The sequence below is a fragment of the Schistocerca piceifrons genome, chromosome 4 (assembly GCF_021461385.2).
Source record: "Schistocerca piceifrons isolate TAMUIC-IGC-003096 chromosome 4, iqSchPice1.1, whole genome shotgun sequence".
In the NCBI taxonomy this organism is placed as follows: domain Eukaryota; kingdom Metazoa; phylum Arthropoda; class Insecta; order Orthoptera; family Acrididae; genus Schistocerca; species Schistocerca piceifrons.
The window spans coordinates 406278049-406296853 of record NC_060141.1 but is presented as its reverse complement, the minus strand read 5'-3'; the positions used below and the strand labels follow the sequence as shown (position 1 = coordinate 406296853).

Below are 18805 nucleotides of genomic sequence, written 5' to 3'. Positions count from 1 at the left end.
TAAAAAATTAACAGTCCTAAGTACTTGCTCTCTTGCTCAAATTTTCAGGTTGTCATTCATAAACTCTTCTGCTGAATAGTAACATTTCTGCACTAGTTTCTCATACAAGTTTTTTTTTTTTTTTTTTTCGGTGTTTCTAAATTTATGCTGAGCAGTTCTCTTTCTATCACTTCGTTATAAATTTTCGTACTCACATAATGTGGAGTTTGGGCATAAAGTTTTAACTGGTTGTTATCATGTTGAAAATGATTTGCTACAAATATATCAGGGTTATTGTGTACAAAGATAGTCAGCTCGTAGATGTATAGTGAGGGAACACTTAATATACTTAGATTTTTTTAGGAGTGGGTGACATGATTTTCTTCGCCCTACATTGTGCATATTTCTAATGATGGTTTTCTGATAATTTAATATTCGACACACATTGTGTGTGTTACTCCAAAATACAATTCCATATCTTAATACTGACTCATAGTAGTTGTGATATATTACTTTTCTTATGCCCATACTGGTAGCATTGTACAATATCCTCATTGCAAATGCTAGGGTATTTAATTTATTTGGCAGGTACTGTACATGTGAGACCTATGGTAGATTTTTATCTAGTTGCATTCCTAGGAATTTCACAGAGCTAGCTTCTGCAAATCTTGGTTTCTGTGACTGACCTGAATATCATTTAATTTTGCTTGTTTGTATTAAACTGCATTAACTGAGTCTTTTCCATGTGTGACTTTAATCCGTTTAAATTGAACCATGTATCTAATTTTTCTAAAGTATTTAATACAGTTTGGGGAATTTGTTCAGTACTGTTACTTTCAATGATTACAGATGTATCATCTGCAAACAAAACTGTGTGACTCTCAACATTAAGTATAATAATGGTGTGTGACGAGGGCCTCCCGTCGGGTAGACCGCTTGCCTGCTGCAAGTCTTTCAATTTGACGCCATTTCGGCGACTTGCGTGTAGATGGGGATGAAATGATGATGATTAGGACAACACTACACCCAGTCCCTGAGTGGAGAAAATCTCCAACACAGCCGGGAATCGAACCCGGGCCCTTAGGATTGACAGTCTGTTGTGCTGACCACTCAGCTACAACATTAATCATTTATATAAAACAGAAACAGAGTGGGACCTAAGACAGGACCTTGGGGTACTCCTTGTGACATGGTTTTCCGTTCTGAAATATAAGTTCCCCTCGCTGATGATATAACCACTCTTTGTCTTTGTTTGGTTAGATAGGACGTGAACCATTCTAATACCATGCCCCTAATTCCATACTTTTCCAGATTATAGTGTAGCAAGGAGTGGTTCACACTCTCAAAGGCCTTTGATAGGCCACAAAAAATTCCTGTGGCATGCAGAGAATTGTCTAGAGACGAACTAATTTTATCCACAAAATGGTTTATAGCAGAGACTGTAGTTTTGTCTTTTTGAAATCTATACTGATTTTTTTTCTATGAAATTTTGAATTTGTATGGTGGCTACCTTTTCAGATACTTTTGATAGTGATGGAAGAAGGAAGACTGGGTGATAGTTTCCCATATGTCCTTTTATGCCTGTTTTGAATAGTGACTTAACTACTGAGTACTTCAGTGTGTCGGAAAATAACCTTCTTGAAGGGGGTGGTTAACTACTGTAGATAGTGGCTGTCAGTTATTGTAGAGACTGTTTTTAACCCTTTTGTTGGGATCCCATCCCATCCTGCTGATGTTTTACTTTTTAGTGATAGTATAACATTTTCTATATCTTCTACAGTAGTTTTGGATGTTCTGAAAAGTTCACCTTCGAATTGCTCACTGTAGGAGAAATTTACCTTATCTGGGTATTCTGCTACATTGATGTTTGATTTGTTTACATTTATAAAGAATTCATTAAATAATTCAGAAATCTGAATAGGATTTACAATATGTTATAACGTCCAGTTTAACACATATATTTCAGAACGACACAACACATATAAGTCACAGAGTAAGTTGACAAGCAAGACATGTGTACACGTTAGCATTCGAATGAGCACTGAGTCCCAGTCTAGCAGCCGCTGCTCTGCTGGCCGCTTAGGTGGCGCAGCTGCTGCATGGCTGGCAGACAGCGCCGCATGTAGAGGATGCGCGTAATTGCGCGGTGGCGCTTTGAATGATCGGCGAGTCACAACACTTTTCCCCCCTTTGAAATTGTTGCACTGGTCTTGATGGAGGTCTCCTGGAGATGGCTAACATCCATAGGCGTTGTTTGACTCACCGTAAAGTCTCGAGGAGGAGGCTTCCCGTACGGACGGAAGTGTCCCCGATGATAACGGGTCGAGATGACAGGAGACGTAGGGGTCGAATCTGCTAGGGCCCCATGCACCAATCTGCCTGTTGCGGCAAGTCCAGTTGATATGACAGGAGACATGGGCGATGTGTCGGCGTCCGTTGGAGGAGGAGGCAAGTAGATTTGCTCTGACAGAGGATGGTCATCCGGTTCCTGCATGGGCACGTCTCCTGGTGGCGTCCGTTCTTGTGCTGGCATCGCGATGATGGTGAGAGGGCTGCATTGTGAGTATTGAGAGATGCCAAGATCCCGAGTGTCAGGTAGAGCTGTAGGTGGTGTAGCGGCATTCGGAACAGGCATTGCTGGCACACGAGGCCGAAGCTGGTCCGAATGACGCACTGCAACACCCGTGTCTGTCTGGATTTCATACAGGCGTCTGCCACGGTGTCTTAAGATGTGGCCCGGGCTCCATTTTGGCCGCCTGCCATATCCCCGTACCCAGACGAGGTCGTCGGCGGTGAACCGGCCAAGTGAAGGCACCCGCGGCCGTGAGGTGGAAGGCCGCAGAAGATGAAGTAGCGTGCGGGGCTGTCGGCCATGTAAGAGCTCAGCCGGGCTGTGGTCGCCCATGGGGGTGAAATGGTAAGACGCCAGAAACTGGAGAAGCACATCATCAGCAGCAGAAGAAGTCAGAAGTTTCCGCATCTGAGCCTTAAATGTGCGGACCAGTCGTTCAGCCTCACCGTTGGATTGTGGATGGAACGGCGGGGCCGTGACATGCATAACGCCATGACGAGCACAAAAATCCGCAAATTCAGAAGAGGCAAATTGCGGACCATTATCAGTAACAAGAGTAGGGGGGAGGCCTTCCAAAGAAAAAATGCGGGCGAGAGCACTGGTGGTTGCCGCGGTGGTAGGCGACGTGCAACGGACAATGAAAGGAAAGTTAGAGTTGGCATCAGTTACAAGGAGCCAATAAGTACTTAAAAATGGTCCCGCAAAGTCAGCATGAATGCGCTCCCAGGGCTTCTCAGGCGAAGGCCATGGTGACAAAGATGACTTCGGGGCAGCGGCCTGTGACGCACAAGGGCCGCAGGCAGCGACCATGTGTGCTATTTCAGAGTTGATGCCAGGCCAGTACACATGACGGCGCGCCAGAGATTTTGTGCGAGACACACCCCAGTGCCCTTGGTGAAGGAGGCGCAAGACTGAAGCATGCAAAGACGCAGGTACCACATCACGCGGCGAAGCATTGTCAGTGGAGAGGAGGATAACACCATCCCTAACCGTGAGGCGGTAGCGCAAAGCGTAGTAGTTCCGCAACGGATCAGAAGTCTTAGTGGCTGGGCGATCTGGCCAACCCTTCTGAATACAGCGTAAAACCCGAGAGAGGGTAGGGTCAGAACCCGTAGCAGTCGCCAGCCTGTCCCCAGTGATGGGGAACCTGTCCACAACCTGCTGCTCGGCAACATCCAGGTGGAAACACAAAAGTTCGTCCCTATCGAATGTCTGATCAGGACCCATGGGAAGGCGAGACAGAGCATCAGCATTTGCATGTTGAGCTGTTGGCTGGAAATGAATCTCATAATTGAAATGAGACAAGTAAAGAGCCCAACGCTGGAGGCGGTGTGCAGCCTTGTTGGGAAGCAACGTTGATGGATGAAACAAGGAAACAAGTGGTTTGTGATCCGTAACAAGATGAAATTTTGAGCCATAGAGAAAAACACCAAACTTATGAAGAGCATAAATAATGGCCAAAGCTTCTTTCTCAATTTGAGAATACTTTTGTTGGGCATCTGTGAGCGTTTTGGAGGCATAAGCAATGGGTTGTTCCAAACCGTCAGAAAAACGGTGCGCAAGGACTGCACCGACCCTGTATTGGGAGGCGTCTGTGGCAAGAACAAGATGTTGGCCAGGTTGATAAGTAGCCAGGCACGGGGCCTGTTTCAACATAGTCTTCAATTTCTAGAAAGCCACTTCGCATGATGCGGACCAGTGAAAAGGCACGTTTTTTATGCAACAGGCGATGCAACGGCTGAGCCACCAAAGCCGCAGACGGTAAAAACTTGTGATAGTATGCTATTTTTCCCAAGAAGGCCTGCAGTTCCTTAACAGATGTAGGGCGAGGAAGGGCATCAATCGCAGTGACAGTTTGCTGAAGCGGACGAATACCATCCCGAGAGAGTTGAAACCCCAAGTACATGATAGATGCCTGAAAAAATTGTGATTTCTGAAGATTACACTTAAGACCGGCAGTCTGTAAGACATGAAAAAGTGTGCGGAGATTTTGAAGATGTTCTTCACTGGTGGAGCCAGTGACAACAATGTCATCAATGTAATTGATACACCCAGGGACAGGGAGCAATAATTGTTCCAAGAATCGCTGAAAGAGAGCTGGGGCGCTAGCAACCCCGAATGGCAAGTGTTGGTATTGATAGAGGCCAAAAGGTGTGTTAGGGACCAGAAACTGCCGGGAAGCAGCGTCGAGAGGAAGTTGATGATAAGCTTCCGACAGGTCAATTTTAGAAAAATACTGGCCTCCAGCAAGTTTAGTGAACAGTTCTTCAGGACGGGGCATAGGGTAAGTGTCGATGAGGCATTGAGCATTTACAGTGGCTTTGAAATCGCCACAGAGACGAATTCACCATTTGGTTTAGCAACGACAATGACAGGAGAGGACCACTCACTGGAAGTGACAGGAAGCAAGACCCCTGAAGTAGTGAGACGATCCAACTCCCGTTTTACCCGATCACGAAGGGCCACAGGAATGAGCCGAGCCCAAAAAAACTTAGGCCGAGCAGTGGGTTTGAGCATGATATGAGCTTCAAAGTCGTTTGCACGGCCTAACCCAGGAGAAAAAAGCGACGAAAATGTCGTCGACAAGGAATCCAGTTGAGCATAAGGAATAGCATCAGAGACAATATTGACAGAGTCATCTATGGAGAACCCAAAAATGCGAAAGACATCGAATCCAAAAAGATTTTCTGCATTGCTCTGGTCAGCCACAAATATGGGAACAGTGCAAACGACGGATTTGTAAGATACCTCAGCATTAAACTGTCCCAAGAGAGAAATCTTCTGTTTATTGTACATCCTTAGTTACCGAGTGACAGGTGACAGGAGTGGAGAACCCAACTGAAGATACATCTGAGAATTAATTATAATGGCAGCAGAACCGGTATCCACTTGCATGCGAACATCTCGACCAAGGATTTGTACAGTGAGGAATAACTTCCCTGAAAGGGAAGAAGTGCAATTGACAGACAACACAGAATCAGAATCAGTGCATGTTCATGAACATCATGTATGCGGTCGGATTTGCAAACGGAAGACACATGACCTTTCTTTTTGCAACTGTGACACACAGCCCAACGTTGGGGACAATCCTCGCGTAGATGTTTCGTAGAACACCGTGGACATGAAGGAAGTTGCCGGCGGTTTGGCTGCAGTTTCTTAGCAGGTTGTTTACGGCTAGGCTGAGGCTGCGTGTGGAAGCGCACTGCAGCCACGTCGGCCGGTGGGGACGCGCTGCACGTGTCGTCAACAGCGCACAGAGGTTGTATTTCCTCGACATCACCCCACACCTCTATTTGCGCCCCAGTGGTGCAAGAAATTTCAAAAGACTGCGCAATGGAGAGAACTTCATCTAGAGTCGGATTCGCCAACTGGAGGCCACGTTGCCGAACTTCTTTGTCGGGCACCGACCGGATAATAGCATCCCGTACCATGGAATCGGCCTAGGATTCTTTGTGACCGTCAGTAACAAATTGACACTTTCGACTGAGGCCGTGAAGTTCAGCAGCCCAAGTGCGATAGGATTGATGTGGCTGTTTTTGACAACGATAAAAAGCAACATGAGAGGCTACCACATGCATTTGCTTTTGAAAATAGACAGACAGAAGTGAGCACATTTCGGCAAAGGACAAAGATGCAGGATCCTTCAAAGGAGCCAATTGCGACAACAACCGATACATTTGAGGTGAAATCCAGGAAAGGAACAGAGACTTACATGGTTGTTCGTCCGTGACATGAAATGCCAAGAAGTGCTGTCGAAGACCTTTTTCATAATCAGACCAGTCTTCCGCCGTCTCGTTGTAAGGAGGAAAAGGAGGTATAGCCAACGACGAGAAACGCCCCGCATTTGACGCCGCGACGAAATCGCGAATCGCCGCTGTTAGAAGCATTTGCTGTTCAAGGAGATTTTGCAATAGTTGCTCGACAGTAGCCATGGAACCCTGTGGGTCAACGGTGAAAAGGAAAAATCCACTACCTCATCGCCAATTGTTATAACGTCAAGTTTAACACATATATTTCAGAATGACACAACACATATAAGTCACAGAGTAAGTTGACAAGCAAGACATGTGTACACGTTAGCATTCGAATGAGCACTTAGTCCCAGTCTAGCGGCCGCTGCTCGGCTGGCCGTTTAGGTGGCACAGCTGCTGCGTGGCTGGCAGACAGCGCCGCACGTAGAGGACGCGTGTAATTACGCGGTGGCGCTTTGAATTATCGGCGAGTCACAACACAATAGTTTTGTTCTGCATCTTTATTGCAGGAATGTCTTGGCCTCTAGCTGTGGCACCTGTTTCAGCTTTGATGACTGATCACTATGCCTTTGATATGTTTTCACTATCCAGAATAAATCTATTATTTGCCTGTTCTTTTGCAGCCTTTACAACTTTTCCGAAAACATTTTTGTAATTTTTTACATAGGAAACAAAATCAGGGCTTCTGTTATGCTTTAATTCCTTATGTAGCTGTTGTTTTTGTGCTCTTGAGACTTTTATTCCTTCAGTAATCCACTTTACTTGATTTCCCACTTTATTATGATGTACAGTAAGGGACTGGTTTCAATAAAAACATGTAGGAACTTCTCCAAGAAAGTAGCAAAGTTTTTATATGAAATACTATGATCTATAGCCCACTCCACCTTATTTAATTTATGATGGAATAAGTTCATATTTTCCTTGCTGAACTGGTGTCTGGTGTAGGTTTTTTTCAAGCAAGGTTCTGTTGTTTTTGGTAACTCCATAAAGAGAGCACAATGATCAGAAAGTCCTAAATCTAAACGAAATTTACTTGCCTCAGTGTAAGTATAGTTGGTTAAAACAGTATCTTTACTTGCTGACATTTCGTTTACTCAAGTAAAATCAGCAAAATTAGCACTGAAACTTGATATTTGAATCGTACCAATGAAATTTGTTGAACTGTTGGCTTCACTGGCTAGGTCTGTGTTGAAATCAGCAGTTATTATGGCTGTTTTCTTGGTTTCTTTTTGAAGTTTTTGCAATAGACACTGGAATTTCAACAAAAAATGTTTTGTTATTTCTGCACTAGGAGTTATAAACACACATAAAATTACAATATTTTGCCCTAACACTACGCAGCAGCTTTCAAACATACAAGGAAATCGAAATTGAATCTTGCTGTATATCCCATTGATCTTTCCACAAGTATGCACAATCCTCGTCATGTTCAATTACTCCTACAGAAGCTGCTGACAACATAAAAATTATCAAGGTTATTTAAGATTTTGATACTATCCTTTGTAATCCAGTTTTCATTTGAACATACAACCTTGATATTCGGTATTTCTCACAAAATGATTTGCAACTCGTTAAGTTTGTTTCTCTGCCATTTGTGTAGTTTGAGCTTAACCCATTTATGTTCAATTGCATTACAATCATATTTTTAGTGTTTTGAATATCCCTAATTTACATCTGTTTTGAAACACACTTTTTGTATTTTCGTTTCAACTTCGTAATCAGTTTTTACACACCCATCTCTGCCTGCTAGTTTCCCTTACTAAGTATGATCTTACAAATACCACTGTACATATTGCTGAATGTTGCTGATCCTAGCCTGTTCAGATGCAACCCATGCTGTCCTAAATATTTATGACTGATAAACTTATTCAAATCAATGAAAACTGCACCAAGTCTGTTGCACTGCTCTCTGATGGGGTTGTTTGTCCTGTCTATGTATTTCTCACTTACCGACCTTCTGCACAGGATACTACTTATAATTAACTTTGATGCTGGATACACATTTTTCGCTGTCCGGATCAGATTTCATGCTTCGTTTATGAGCTCTTCTTCACTGTTGTTATGTAGTGAGTTCGTTCGCTTGTGGATGAAAAGACCTTTATAGTTTTCATTGCAATTTTAGCAGCAGGAATGCCTTGTGTTTTGTTGTCTGCATGTCCTTGAAATGATTATTTACATGATGTATACCTATCCCTGGGCGGACATCAATTTTAGAATTTGGTACTGCAATGTTTTTAATTAGTGAATTGCCAATTATTGAGAAGTCATTTCCTGTGCTTTGTTTGTCTCACATGTCATGCTTTCTCACTTTGTTTTTGTATGTTACTGCAATCCACTTATATTTATTTCTAGGTTCAACATATTTTGTATTTCTTTGTGCACAATCTTCATCAATATTATCACTTTTTTTTGGTGTGCATATCACTTTTAATGCTTTGAATTTGACTTTTTTTTTTTCTTTTGGCCATTGTCCTTCACTGATTCACTGTTTCCATGAATCCATAAAGGTTTTTTATTTAATAGTTTTGCATTTTCATGCTTCAAGAGTATTATTTCTTTTCTGAGCATCTGAGTATCTCAATGTCACTATTCGGTAACTTGATAATTTTGTCTTTTGAATTTATTGTGTTGAGAAAATCTTCACTTTCATCACTAACACAGTTATGACATGACCACCTAATATCATCATTTATGAAATTGAGATTCACATTTGCACACTTTTCATGTAACCAGAAGTTACATTTCACACAGAGGATGCCTTTAATCACATTTTTTGCTTTCTTTACATGCTGAGTTGTTATGAAATGGCGTTTTATCTGAGACTGAAATGTCTCTGCACTGTTCTACCAGCACCATCATCAGGAGCTTAGTAGAAGACACATAATGTGGAGGCACAACACACACATAAAAGACTGTTGTGATTGGCAAGCTTTCAGAGCCAGTGGCTCCTTCTTCAGGCAGAAGGGTTGAAGGGAAAGGAAGAAGGGTGAAGGAAAAGGACTGGAGAGGTCTAGGAAAAGGGGTAGATTTTGGGAAAGTCAACCAGAACCGTGAGTCATGGGAGACCTACTGTACGGAATGAGAATGAAAGACTGTTGTTGGAGACTGCATCAGATGAGATTTGAAAACGTTTTCAAATCTTATCCAACAATCAGTCTTTCCTTTTCATCCTGTACAGTAAGTCTCCCCTGACCCACGATTCTGGGTGTCTTTCCCAAAATCTACCCCTTTTCCTAGACCTCCTCTCCGGTCCTTTTCCTTCACCCTTCTTCCTTGCCCTTCAACCCTTCTTCCTGAAGAAGAAGCCACTGGCTCCGAAAGTTTACCAATCACAACAGTCTTTAATGTGTATGTTCTGCCACTATGTGATGAGTAGATTTTTTATCTATCCAATTAAATAATTTTATCAATAATTGATTGTTTTCGTTGTTACATTAAAAATTTTGACACAAATCATGTTCCAAATATTGTCATCTTACCAATCATGTTGGAATCACCAATTTTTTGTGAACTATGGTAATTAAAAACTCAATTTAACTCACACTTTTCCATTTATTGTATGTTGTTTTCTTGCACACAAAGAAAGTTGAATTACAATAACATTAGAGTAACAACCTTCTTTTTTTGCTACATCCGAAACATAGTAGTGCTCTTACACCAACATTATGATGGCAAACAATTTACAGACACATAAAAACACAAATGTTAATTTGTCATTTTCCAACAAACCTGTCACATGACTGAGACAGTACTTGATAGCAAGCCACCTGATTAGAAGTCCTTTCTAATGAACACAGTCAAAAACTTTGTGGAAATCTTAGAAATAAGGAGCCAACTTGAGTCTGTTATCAATAGCACTCATTACCTTGTGAGACATGTGTATAAGGTTTTTTGAAGTATTGCATGTATTTAAAGTAATACTATTTTCATATTATAACCAATAATGTTCTAATTACTTATAAATTCAAAATGAAACCTATGCCACACCCAGTTACTTCAGTAGAACTCTTTTTTTTTTTTTTTTTTCTTGGCTGACATTATGTATGAACATAACAGTGTACCTCACTGATTAAACACATAGTAGTATCCAAGTTCACAAATATATGTTACAAATCAGACACAAAACTCATTATTGGTATAAACCACTAGAACCAATAGAACTAAGAATATTTCTTACTAATTTATAAATAAAAAATAAATCTGTAACTAAGCTTTTGTTTCTTTAAATCGTATAATTTCAATATTTTAACTAAATCGTAATGCTGATTGTCTCCAATAAACATATTAGCACACCTGAAAGCTTCCCTCCTGTAATTTCAAAATGAATGTTAGTGAAGATGATATAATTTTCCAATATAATTTTTTTTACTGAACTTAATATTATTCAGATACATTATTACTTTCATGAACATGCACGAGGACCACTATATCACAAATTCCACTTCAGTGAGCTGTAGTCTTTGATATTCTTTATCAGCTATCAGTTACTTGGAATGCACCATGTATGATGAAGTGTCAGTTGTCAGAGGTCCATAAGTACTGACCTTGTATGTTTTTGAGAAAAATCAGAAGTACTTCTGTGATATTGAGTCATATTTGCAGTTGTCAGAAGTTTGTGTTTGAGTATAACAATATTGTGTACAATGAAAGTTCTGCATTTTGATATCAATTATACAGATAATAGAACTTTCACTCTGTAATACTTACTGTAACAAAAACCTAAAAGGCAAGAGTACAGAGAGATGGTGGATTGTTATTCATGAACTAAAAGACATTTCTTTACCCTTATGTTGGACTCATCAGAGACCATTATTAATTTTATATTAAGAGTCTCTTGACTTATGGTCGTCAATGTCAGTGTTTGTAGTTCTAAAGCATATTACACTGTATAGGCTAGATGTAAATCAATACTTTTCTTTGCAATTGTATAATGAGTTTCCAAACCATTATAATTTGTAGGCACCAGTGAACAATCCTCAAGCAACTGCAGGATTCCTTGGTGTAACTCCCCAAACAGAAAGAGCACATATAGTTAGAGCCATTTTGGAAAGCTTGGTTTTCCGAGTGCTGCAGTTATATGAAGCACTGAAAGAAGAGGCCAATTACACATGTACTAGTATACGGTAAGTAGCAGCAAGTAAGTGTGATAAAATATGACTTTAATAGCCCATGTAATTAGTGAATGGTTCTTTGGGCTCTGGTTGAGTAGCACTGTTCATGAGTGAGAACACATCAGTGACTGTCATTCCAGTCATATTTTTCTTAAATTATTGGGATCATGAACACCAAACTTTGATGTTTTGGGTTCATCACCCCGTAGCCTCACACAGGCCTGCCATGTTTAAGGATGATATGGTGATGGAGAGGGGTAATCCTCAGAGAAGTAATAGCTGCTCTGATTCTTGTTACACCATTTAGTGCAGTATGTGCACTCATGGGCCATAGCTATTGTTACAGGATACGCTCAGTCAGTAGTTCATAGTTGAATAACTGCTATGTAATATGTACCAAGAAAAATTTTAAAATGGGTTTTCTTATCAGGTTACTTAGAAAACTGATAGATGTAGACAGAGTTGTAGTCAAGGTTCTCATATATTAAACTGGTAGAAAATCACATCAGTATGTTTCTATTATGTATTAGCAAATTATGAAATTAAAGTTTGACTTGATTTTAGCACTCAGTATTGGATTTTAGTGTATGATATAAAAATATACCTGCAGAAGTAAAAAGTTATCCAGAAATTAGTATATTACATTACATTTGGATTAAAGGAGACCACTTACCAATAAGCAGAACCATTAAGTTGTCAATAGGCACAAACAAAAACAAAGAACACTTACTAGCTTTCAGAGTAATCCTTTTTCAAGCTAGAGTACAACACATGTGCCTGCCTATATCCCTATATGTTTCCAGCAGGGCAAACAGTGCCAGTGCTGCATTTCAGCAGGTGGACTAGGTTGTGGTGGGGGTAGAGTCACATGGGATGGGTAGAGGGGACAGAGGGGTGGAGGCAGGTAGAAGGATTGGAGTGGGTGGCTAGTGGCTCGGAGGGAGGTAGGCACTTTCCCAGCTAGGTGTGCGGGAGAGAAGAGTGGCAGTGGCAGGTACATGGGCTGGTCATATGATACAGTCACTGGAGCTGGTGGTGGTGGTGGTGGTGGTGGTGGTGGTGGGGGGGGGGGGTGCCTGCTGAAGATAATGTGGGGTGTTAATTGGGAGAGAGTGATAGGTTGGAGGAAGAATGGAGATTGAGGCCAGGACAGTTACAGTGAACTGAAATTTTAGTCGTTAGGAATGGAGGACTGGACTTTTATTAACTAACTAGGTTGAGCTTTATCTCATTTATTGAAACATTTGTGTGTGGCAAGTTCAATAATTTTTCAGGCTATCATAGAGACTCCGTCATGGCTGCAGGACCAACGGCTTGGAAGTCGATGTCAGGCACCACTGATCCTCCAGTAATGGTCAAAGACCTGTAACTGAGTTTGGTGTAAGAACCACTGCCCAATCACATCATCAATCTCTTACATATTTACATATGACACACAGCATGGCATGTGAGATGAATATGGAATGATAGGACAATTTTACATCAATAACATTCAGAAGGGATATTAATTTTAAAGTTTCATAAACCAGTATTAATAAATTTTTGTAGTCTTAAAAACTTTCTAAGATACAAAAATTCTCATTTTAAAAATTTTGAAATTGATGCCAAAAGATTAAAGTTTAATCATACAGTATTAACAAAATTATATAGCCCTGAAGAAATAAAATATTTTAAAAAATCTTTCCAAAATCTACAGATTCTCACTTTAAAAAAAGAAATTTCAAAACTGACTCTAAATGTTGTCATTACTTAAAAAATTGAACTTTAGTGATGTGATAGTATTCACTCAGCTTTTGATAATTAATGCCACTTATCAAGTTTCCCTGTCAACAGGCTTGCACAATAGAATAACCAAAGCAAGTGAATCCATAGGTTATGTAGTCTGTCCTTGCCTCAAGAATTACTCCACCATGATGCTTAGAACAATTAATGAACCCTTTTCCCTCATCACCACTGGATAAAAAACATGTAACATGGAACTACTTGTGCCTGATGCACCAATTTGGCTGCACAGTGTTATCCAATACACTTGCTGCATGCCGAAACATCAGCAGCCCAAGAAATTCATTTCTCATGCAGGACAGTTTAGGTAGGTTAGCATGCCTTAAGATAGATATATTCTAAAGGAGACCAGCACAACAGCCCTTAGGTTTTCAGAGGTTTCCTTATGCTACATAACTAATAAGTATAATAGCCTAGTGGATTGTGCTGCACCACATCTAAACTTAAAACTAAGGGATAGTTCTATTGAGATGCAAGGAAATTCTTTTAATATTAGTGCTTGTGATTGGAATTAAATACAACAGTGATCACCAGTATAAAAAAAGCCATGCAGACTGTGCTTTATCAAAACTTAGAAAATTATGTTTTCTGCTCACACTTGCTGTCACAAAACCTTAAATATACTTCCTGGCATTTTTCACCAGAATGCCGGAGGTGCATAATACTTTCAGAAGCACTACTGCTGACAAGCAAACCTCTCACTTGTATTGCACATATGACACCAAAAAATAAAAATCTCAACAAGAATTCCAAATAAATAAAGTCTTGCATGATCAGCACACATGCATAATTTCTGGAATCACACACCCACGCAAGGGTGTAAAATATCAATATAAACCCGTTATTGCAATCAACACAGAGTTAAAGAAAATGAACAACTAACAACTTGCTGTAGACTCAAGCAAGACAAGCTGAACAACAGCAGTACCATAGTACATTGCTGGAATGTATGACATAGGCTGCAACCTGTGCAAACACTTCACATAAACTCAACAACATTGACCTTGATCAATGCCCATAACCCAGCACACAAAGTCCATAGTTTAGGTTGTGGTGCCTGCTGTCTGAGTGTTTCCTCACAATTCCAGTCCTGGTTGCTTTACACACAACACCATCTTTCTTCATTACAAGATTCTTTCTATAACCCAATAGTGAACACTTGGCACAAAAGTGAAACAAAGTGCTCATGGTTACAGCAATAATGGAACAAGATCCACCTGTGTGCCAGCCAAAGTTTCACCCATGAGACCATGCCCACACAAGACAGCTGCCAAGTATGGCAATGGCATTAACTAAAAACGTAAAAAAAAACCTATGATAAAAGACAAACCAACATACAAGAACAGCGTCCACTCAATAACTGGGTATCTGCATTTTGGATCAACAAACCCACACACTGTGTAATGCAATCCTTTCAAACTGATAACTCAGACCAGTTGTGTGGAATTAATGTTTGAAAAAGCTGCAGGTCAACAATTTGGTTACAGGCACCAACCATTAACTCTTTGCCCTATTATGCCCAAGCCCCACAATGCTGTTTCAGCAATCAAACCAGAAGGTCTATGGACACCGAATCACAGAGCTGACTGCTTTCTCTTCATCTCAAATGTGCACCTCTTGTCCGCCAGAAAGGGCACTTACGCTACTGCCTCGCAGCTAGCTGTAGATCAGTGCCCCACCCCCTCCCCCCAATTTTGGAGCCAGCAAGCAGATGCACAAATTAAAATGGCCAGAATTATGGACATGTGACAAGTTTGGAGTGGAGGATGTGTAAAGGTAACTCCCACATGAATAGTTCAGAGAGGGAAGGATCGGCATGGTGGTGGAGGGAAGGATCGGCATGGCCTGGGTTGTGAAGCAGCCATTGAAATTGGGCATGTTAGGCTCAGCTGCTTGTTGTATCCCCAGGTGGCCAACTTTGTTCTTGGCAACAGTCTGGTAGTGGCGATTCATCCTGGTAGACAGTTGGTTGGTAGTCATACTGACATAAAAGCTGTGCAGCATATGCAGTAGAGTTGGTATATGATGTGGCTGCTCTCGCAGGTGATCTGGCCTCTGATAGGGTAAGATAGGCAAATGATGGATTGTAGTAGGAGATGCTGGATGGGTGGAGTTGGACTTGGTTTGGGGGTAGTGCTTGTCTTTCATGAGACCTTCAGCGTACTTGGCAAGGAATTTCTCATCCCTGCAGGTACGTTGTCCGCAGGTGGCTAGTCCACAGGTGGCTAGGTGGTATGTGAGGGCTTTTTGGTGTCGTGTGGAAGGGATGGCAGCTGTCAGAATGCAGGTACTCTTTGTTACAGACTAGTTTATGTATCCTCTTTTCAAAGGAGAAGTAGTTGTGTGTTGTGTTTATTGTGTGTCAGGGTACAGCTAGTAAGGTGTATAAGGAATGAGGTGGTGGGTTTGGAGTCTGAAGGACATTGGGAGAGGTAGAGTTCTGTAGCGGGAAGTTTACGGACATGAGGGATGTTGGTGTATAGGCAGGTAGCATTAACAGTGACAAATAGGGATCCAGGACTGTGGTAGACCAAGGTGCGAGGCCTGCCCAATCCACGCACCCAGCACCTCGTACTCCTGTCCTGTCACAGGCTTGCCTTACCCCACCAGAGGCTGAGCCACCTGTGCAACAAGCCATGTCATATAACATAGCGTTCAGTGAATTTGAAAGTGAAATTCTATGTACCAACTTGACAGAAAATCCTAGGAAGTTCTGGTCTTACGTTAAATCAGTAAGTGGCTCGAAACAGCATATCCAGACACTCCAGGATGATGATGGCATTGAAACAGAGGATGCCACGCGTAAAGCTGAAATACTAAACACCTTTTTCCAAAGCTGTTTCACAGAGGAAGACCGCACTGCAGATCCTTCTCTAAATCCTCGCACAAACGAAAAAATGGCTGACATCAAAATAAGTGTCCAAGGAATAGAAAAGCAACTGGAATCACTCAACAGAGGAAAGTCCACTGGACCTGATGGGATACCAATTTGATTCTACACAGAGTACGCGAAAGAACTTGCCCCCCTTCTAACAGCCGTGTACCGCAAGTCTCTAGAGGAACGGAAGGTTCCAAATGATTGGAAAAGAGCACAGGTAGTCCCAGTCCCAAGAAGGGTCGTCGAGCAGATGCGCAAAACTATAGACCTATATCTCTGACGTCAATCTGTTGTAGAATTTTAGAACATGTTTTTTGCTCGAGTATCATGTCGTTTTTGGAAACCCAGAATCTACTATGTAAGAATCAACATGGATTCCGGAAACAGCAATTGTGTGAGACCCAATTCGCTTTATTTGTTCATGAGACCCAGAAAATATTAGATACAGGCTCCCAGGTAGATGCTATTTTTCTTGACTTCTGGAAGGCGTTCGATACAGTTCCGCACTGTCGCCTGATAAACAAAGTAAGAGCCTGCGGAATGTCAGACCAGCTGTGTGGCTGGATTGAAGAGTTTTTAGCAAACAGAACACAGCATGTTGTTATCAATGGAGAGACGTCTACAGACGTTAAGGTAACCTCTGGCGTGCCACAGGGGAGTGTTATGGGACGATTGCTTTTCACAATATATATAAATGACCGAGTAGATAGTGTCGGAAGTTCCATGCGGCTTTTCGCGGATGATGCTGTAGTATACAGAGAAGTTGCAGCATTAGAAAATTGTAGCGAAATGCAGGAAGATCTGCAGCGGATAGGCACTTGGTGCAGGGAGTGGCAACTGACCCTTAACATAGACAAATGTAATGTATTGCAAATACATAGAAAGAAGGATCCTTTATTGTATGATTATATGATAGCGGAACAAACACTGGTAGCAGTTACTTCTGTAAAATATCTGGGAGTATGCATGCGGAACGATTTGAAGTGGAATGATCATATAAAATTAATTGTTGGTAAGGCGGGTACCAGGTTGAGATTCATTGGGAGAGTCCTTAGAAAATGTAGTCCATCAACAAAGGAGGTGGCATACAAAACACTCGTTCGACCTATACTTGAGTATTGCTCATCAGTGTGGGATCCGTACCAGATCAGGTTGACGGAGGAGATAGAGAAGATCCAAAGAAGAGCGGCGCGTTTCGTCACAGGGTTATTTAGTAACCGTGATTTGTTGTTGTTGTTGTTGTGGTCTTCAGTCCTGAGACTGGTTTGATGCAGCTCTCCATGCTACTCTATCTTGTGCAAGCTTTTTCATCTCCCAGTACCTACTGCAACCTACATCCTTCTGAATCTGCTTAGTGTATTCATCTCTTGGTCTCCCTCTACGATTTTTACCCTCCACGCTGCCCTCCAATACTAAATTGGTGATCCCTTGATGCCTCAGAACATGTCCTACCAACCGATCCCTTCTTCTGGTCAAGTTGTGCCACAAACTTCTCTTCTCCCCAATCCTATTCAATACTTCCTCATTAGTTATGTGATCTACCCACCTAATCTTCAGCATTCTTCTGTAGCACCACATTTCGAAAGCTTCTATTCTCTTCTTGTCCAAACTATTTATCATCCATGTTTCACTTCCATACATGGCTACACTCCATACGAATACTTTCAGAAATGACTTCCTGACACTTAAATCAATACTGGATGTTAACAAATTTCTCTTCTTCAGAAACGCTTTCCTTGCCATTGCCAGCCTACATTTTATATCCTCTCTACTTCGACCATCATCAGTTATTTTGCTCCCCAAATAGCAAAACTCTTTTACTACTTTAAGTGCCTCATTTCCTAATCTAATTCCCTCAGCATCACCCGACTTAATTAGACTACATTCCATTATCCTTGTTTTGCTTTTGTTGATGTTCATCTTATATCCTCCTTTCAAGACACTGTCCATTCCATTCAACTGCTCTTCCAAGTCCTCTGCTGTCTCTGACAGAATTACAATGTCATGGGCGAACCTCAAAGTTTTTATTTCTTCTCCATGAATTTTAATACCTACTTCGAATTTTTCTTTTGTTTCCTTCACTGCTTGCTCAATATACAGATTGAACAACATCGGGGAGAGGCTACAACCCTGTCTTACTCCCTTCCCAACCACTGCTTCCCTTTCATGTCCCTCGACTCTTATAACTGCCATCTGGTTTCTGTACAAATTGTAAATAGCCTTTCGCTCCCTGTATTTTACCCCTGCCACCTTTAGAATTTGAAAGAGAGTATTCCAGTCAACATTGTCAAAAGCTTTCTCTAAGTCTACAAATGCTAGAAACGTAGGTTTGCCTTTCCTTAATCTTTCTTCTAAGATAAGTCGTAAGGTCAGTATTGCCTCACGTGTTCCAGTGTTTCTACGGAATCCAAACTGATCTTCCCCGAGGTTGGCTTCTACTAGTTTTACCATTCGTCTGTAAAGAATTCGTGTTAGTATTTTGCAGCTGTGACTTATTAAGCTGATAGTTCGGTAATTTTCATATCTGTCAACACCTGCTTTCTTTGGGATTGGAATTATTATATTCTTCTTGAAGTCTGTGGGTATTTCGCCTGTCTCATACATCTTCCTCACCAGATGGTAGAGTTTTGTCAGGACTGGCTCACCCACGGCCGTCAGTAGTTCCAATGGAATATTGTCTACTCCGGGGGCTTTGTTTCGACTCAGGTCTTTCAGTGCTCTGTCAAACTCT

The 18805-nt window shown here is 41.4% G+C and overlaps 1 protein-coding gene across 2 annotated transcripts in view; it reads left to right on the top strand.

Moving 5' to 3' along the window:
- LOC124794885 (putative glycerol kinase 5) overlaps positions 1-18805 on the top strand; it is a 405885-nt gene that overhangs the window by 360396 nt on the left and 26684 nt on the right. For both annotated transcript variants that reach the window (XM_047258580.1, XM_047258581.1), the window contains one exon: positions 11263-11426. In XM_047258580.1, the coding sequence (XP_047114536.1) occupies positions 11263-11426 (164 nt within the window). The remainder of the gene's footprint in view (positions 1-11262; positions 11427-18805) is intronic.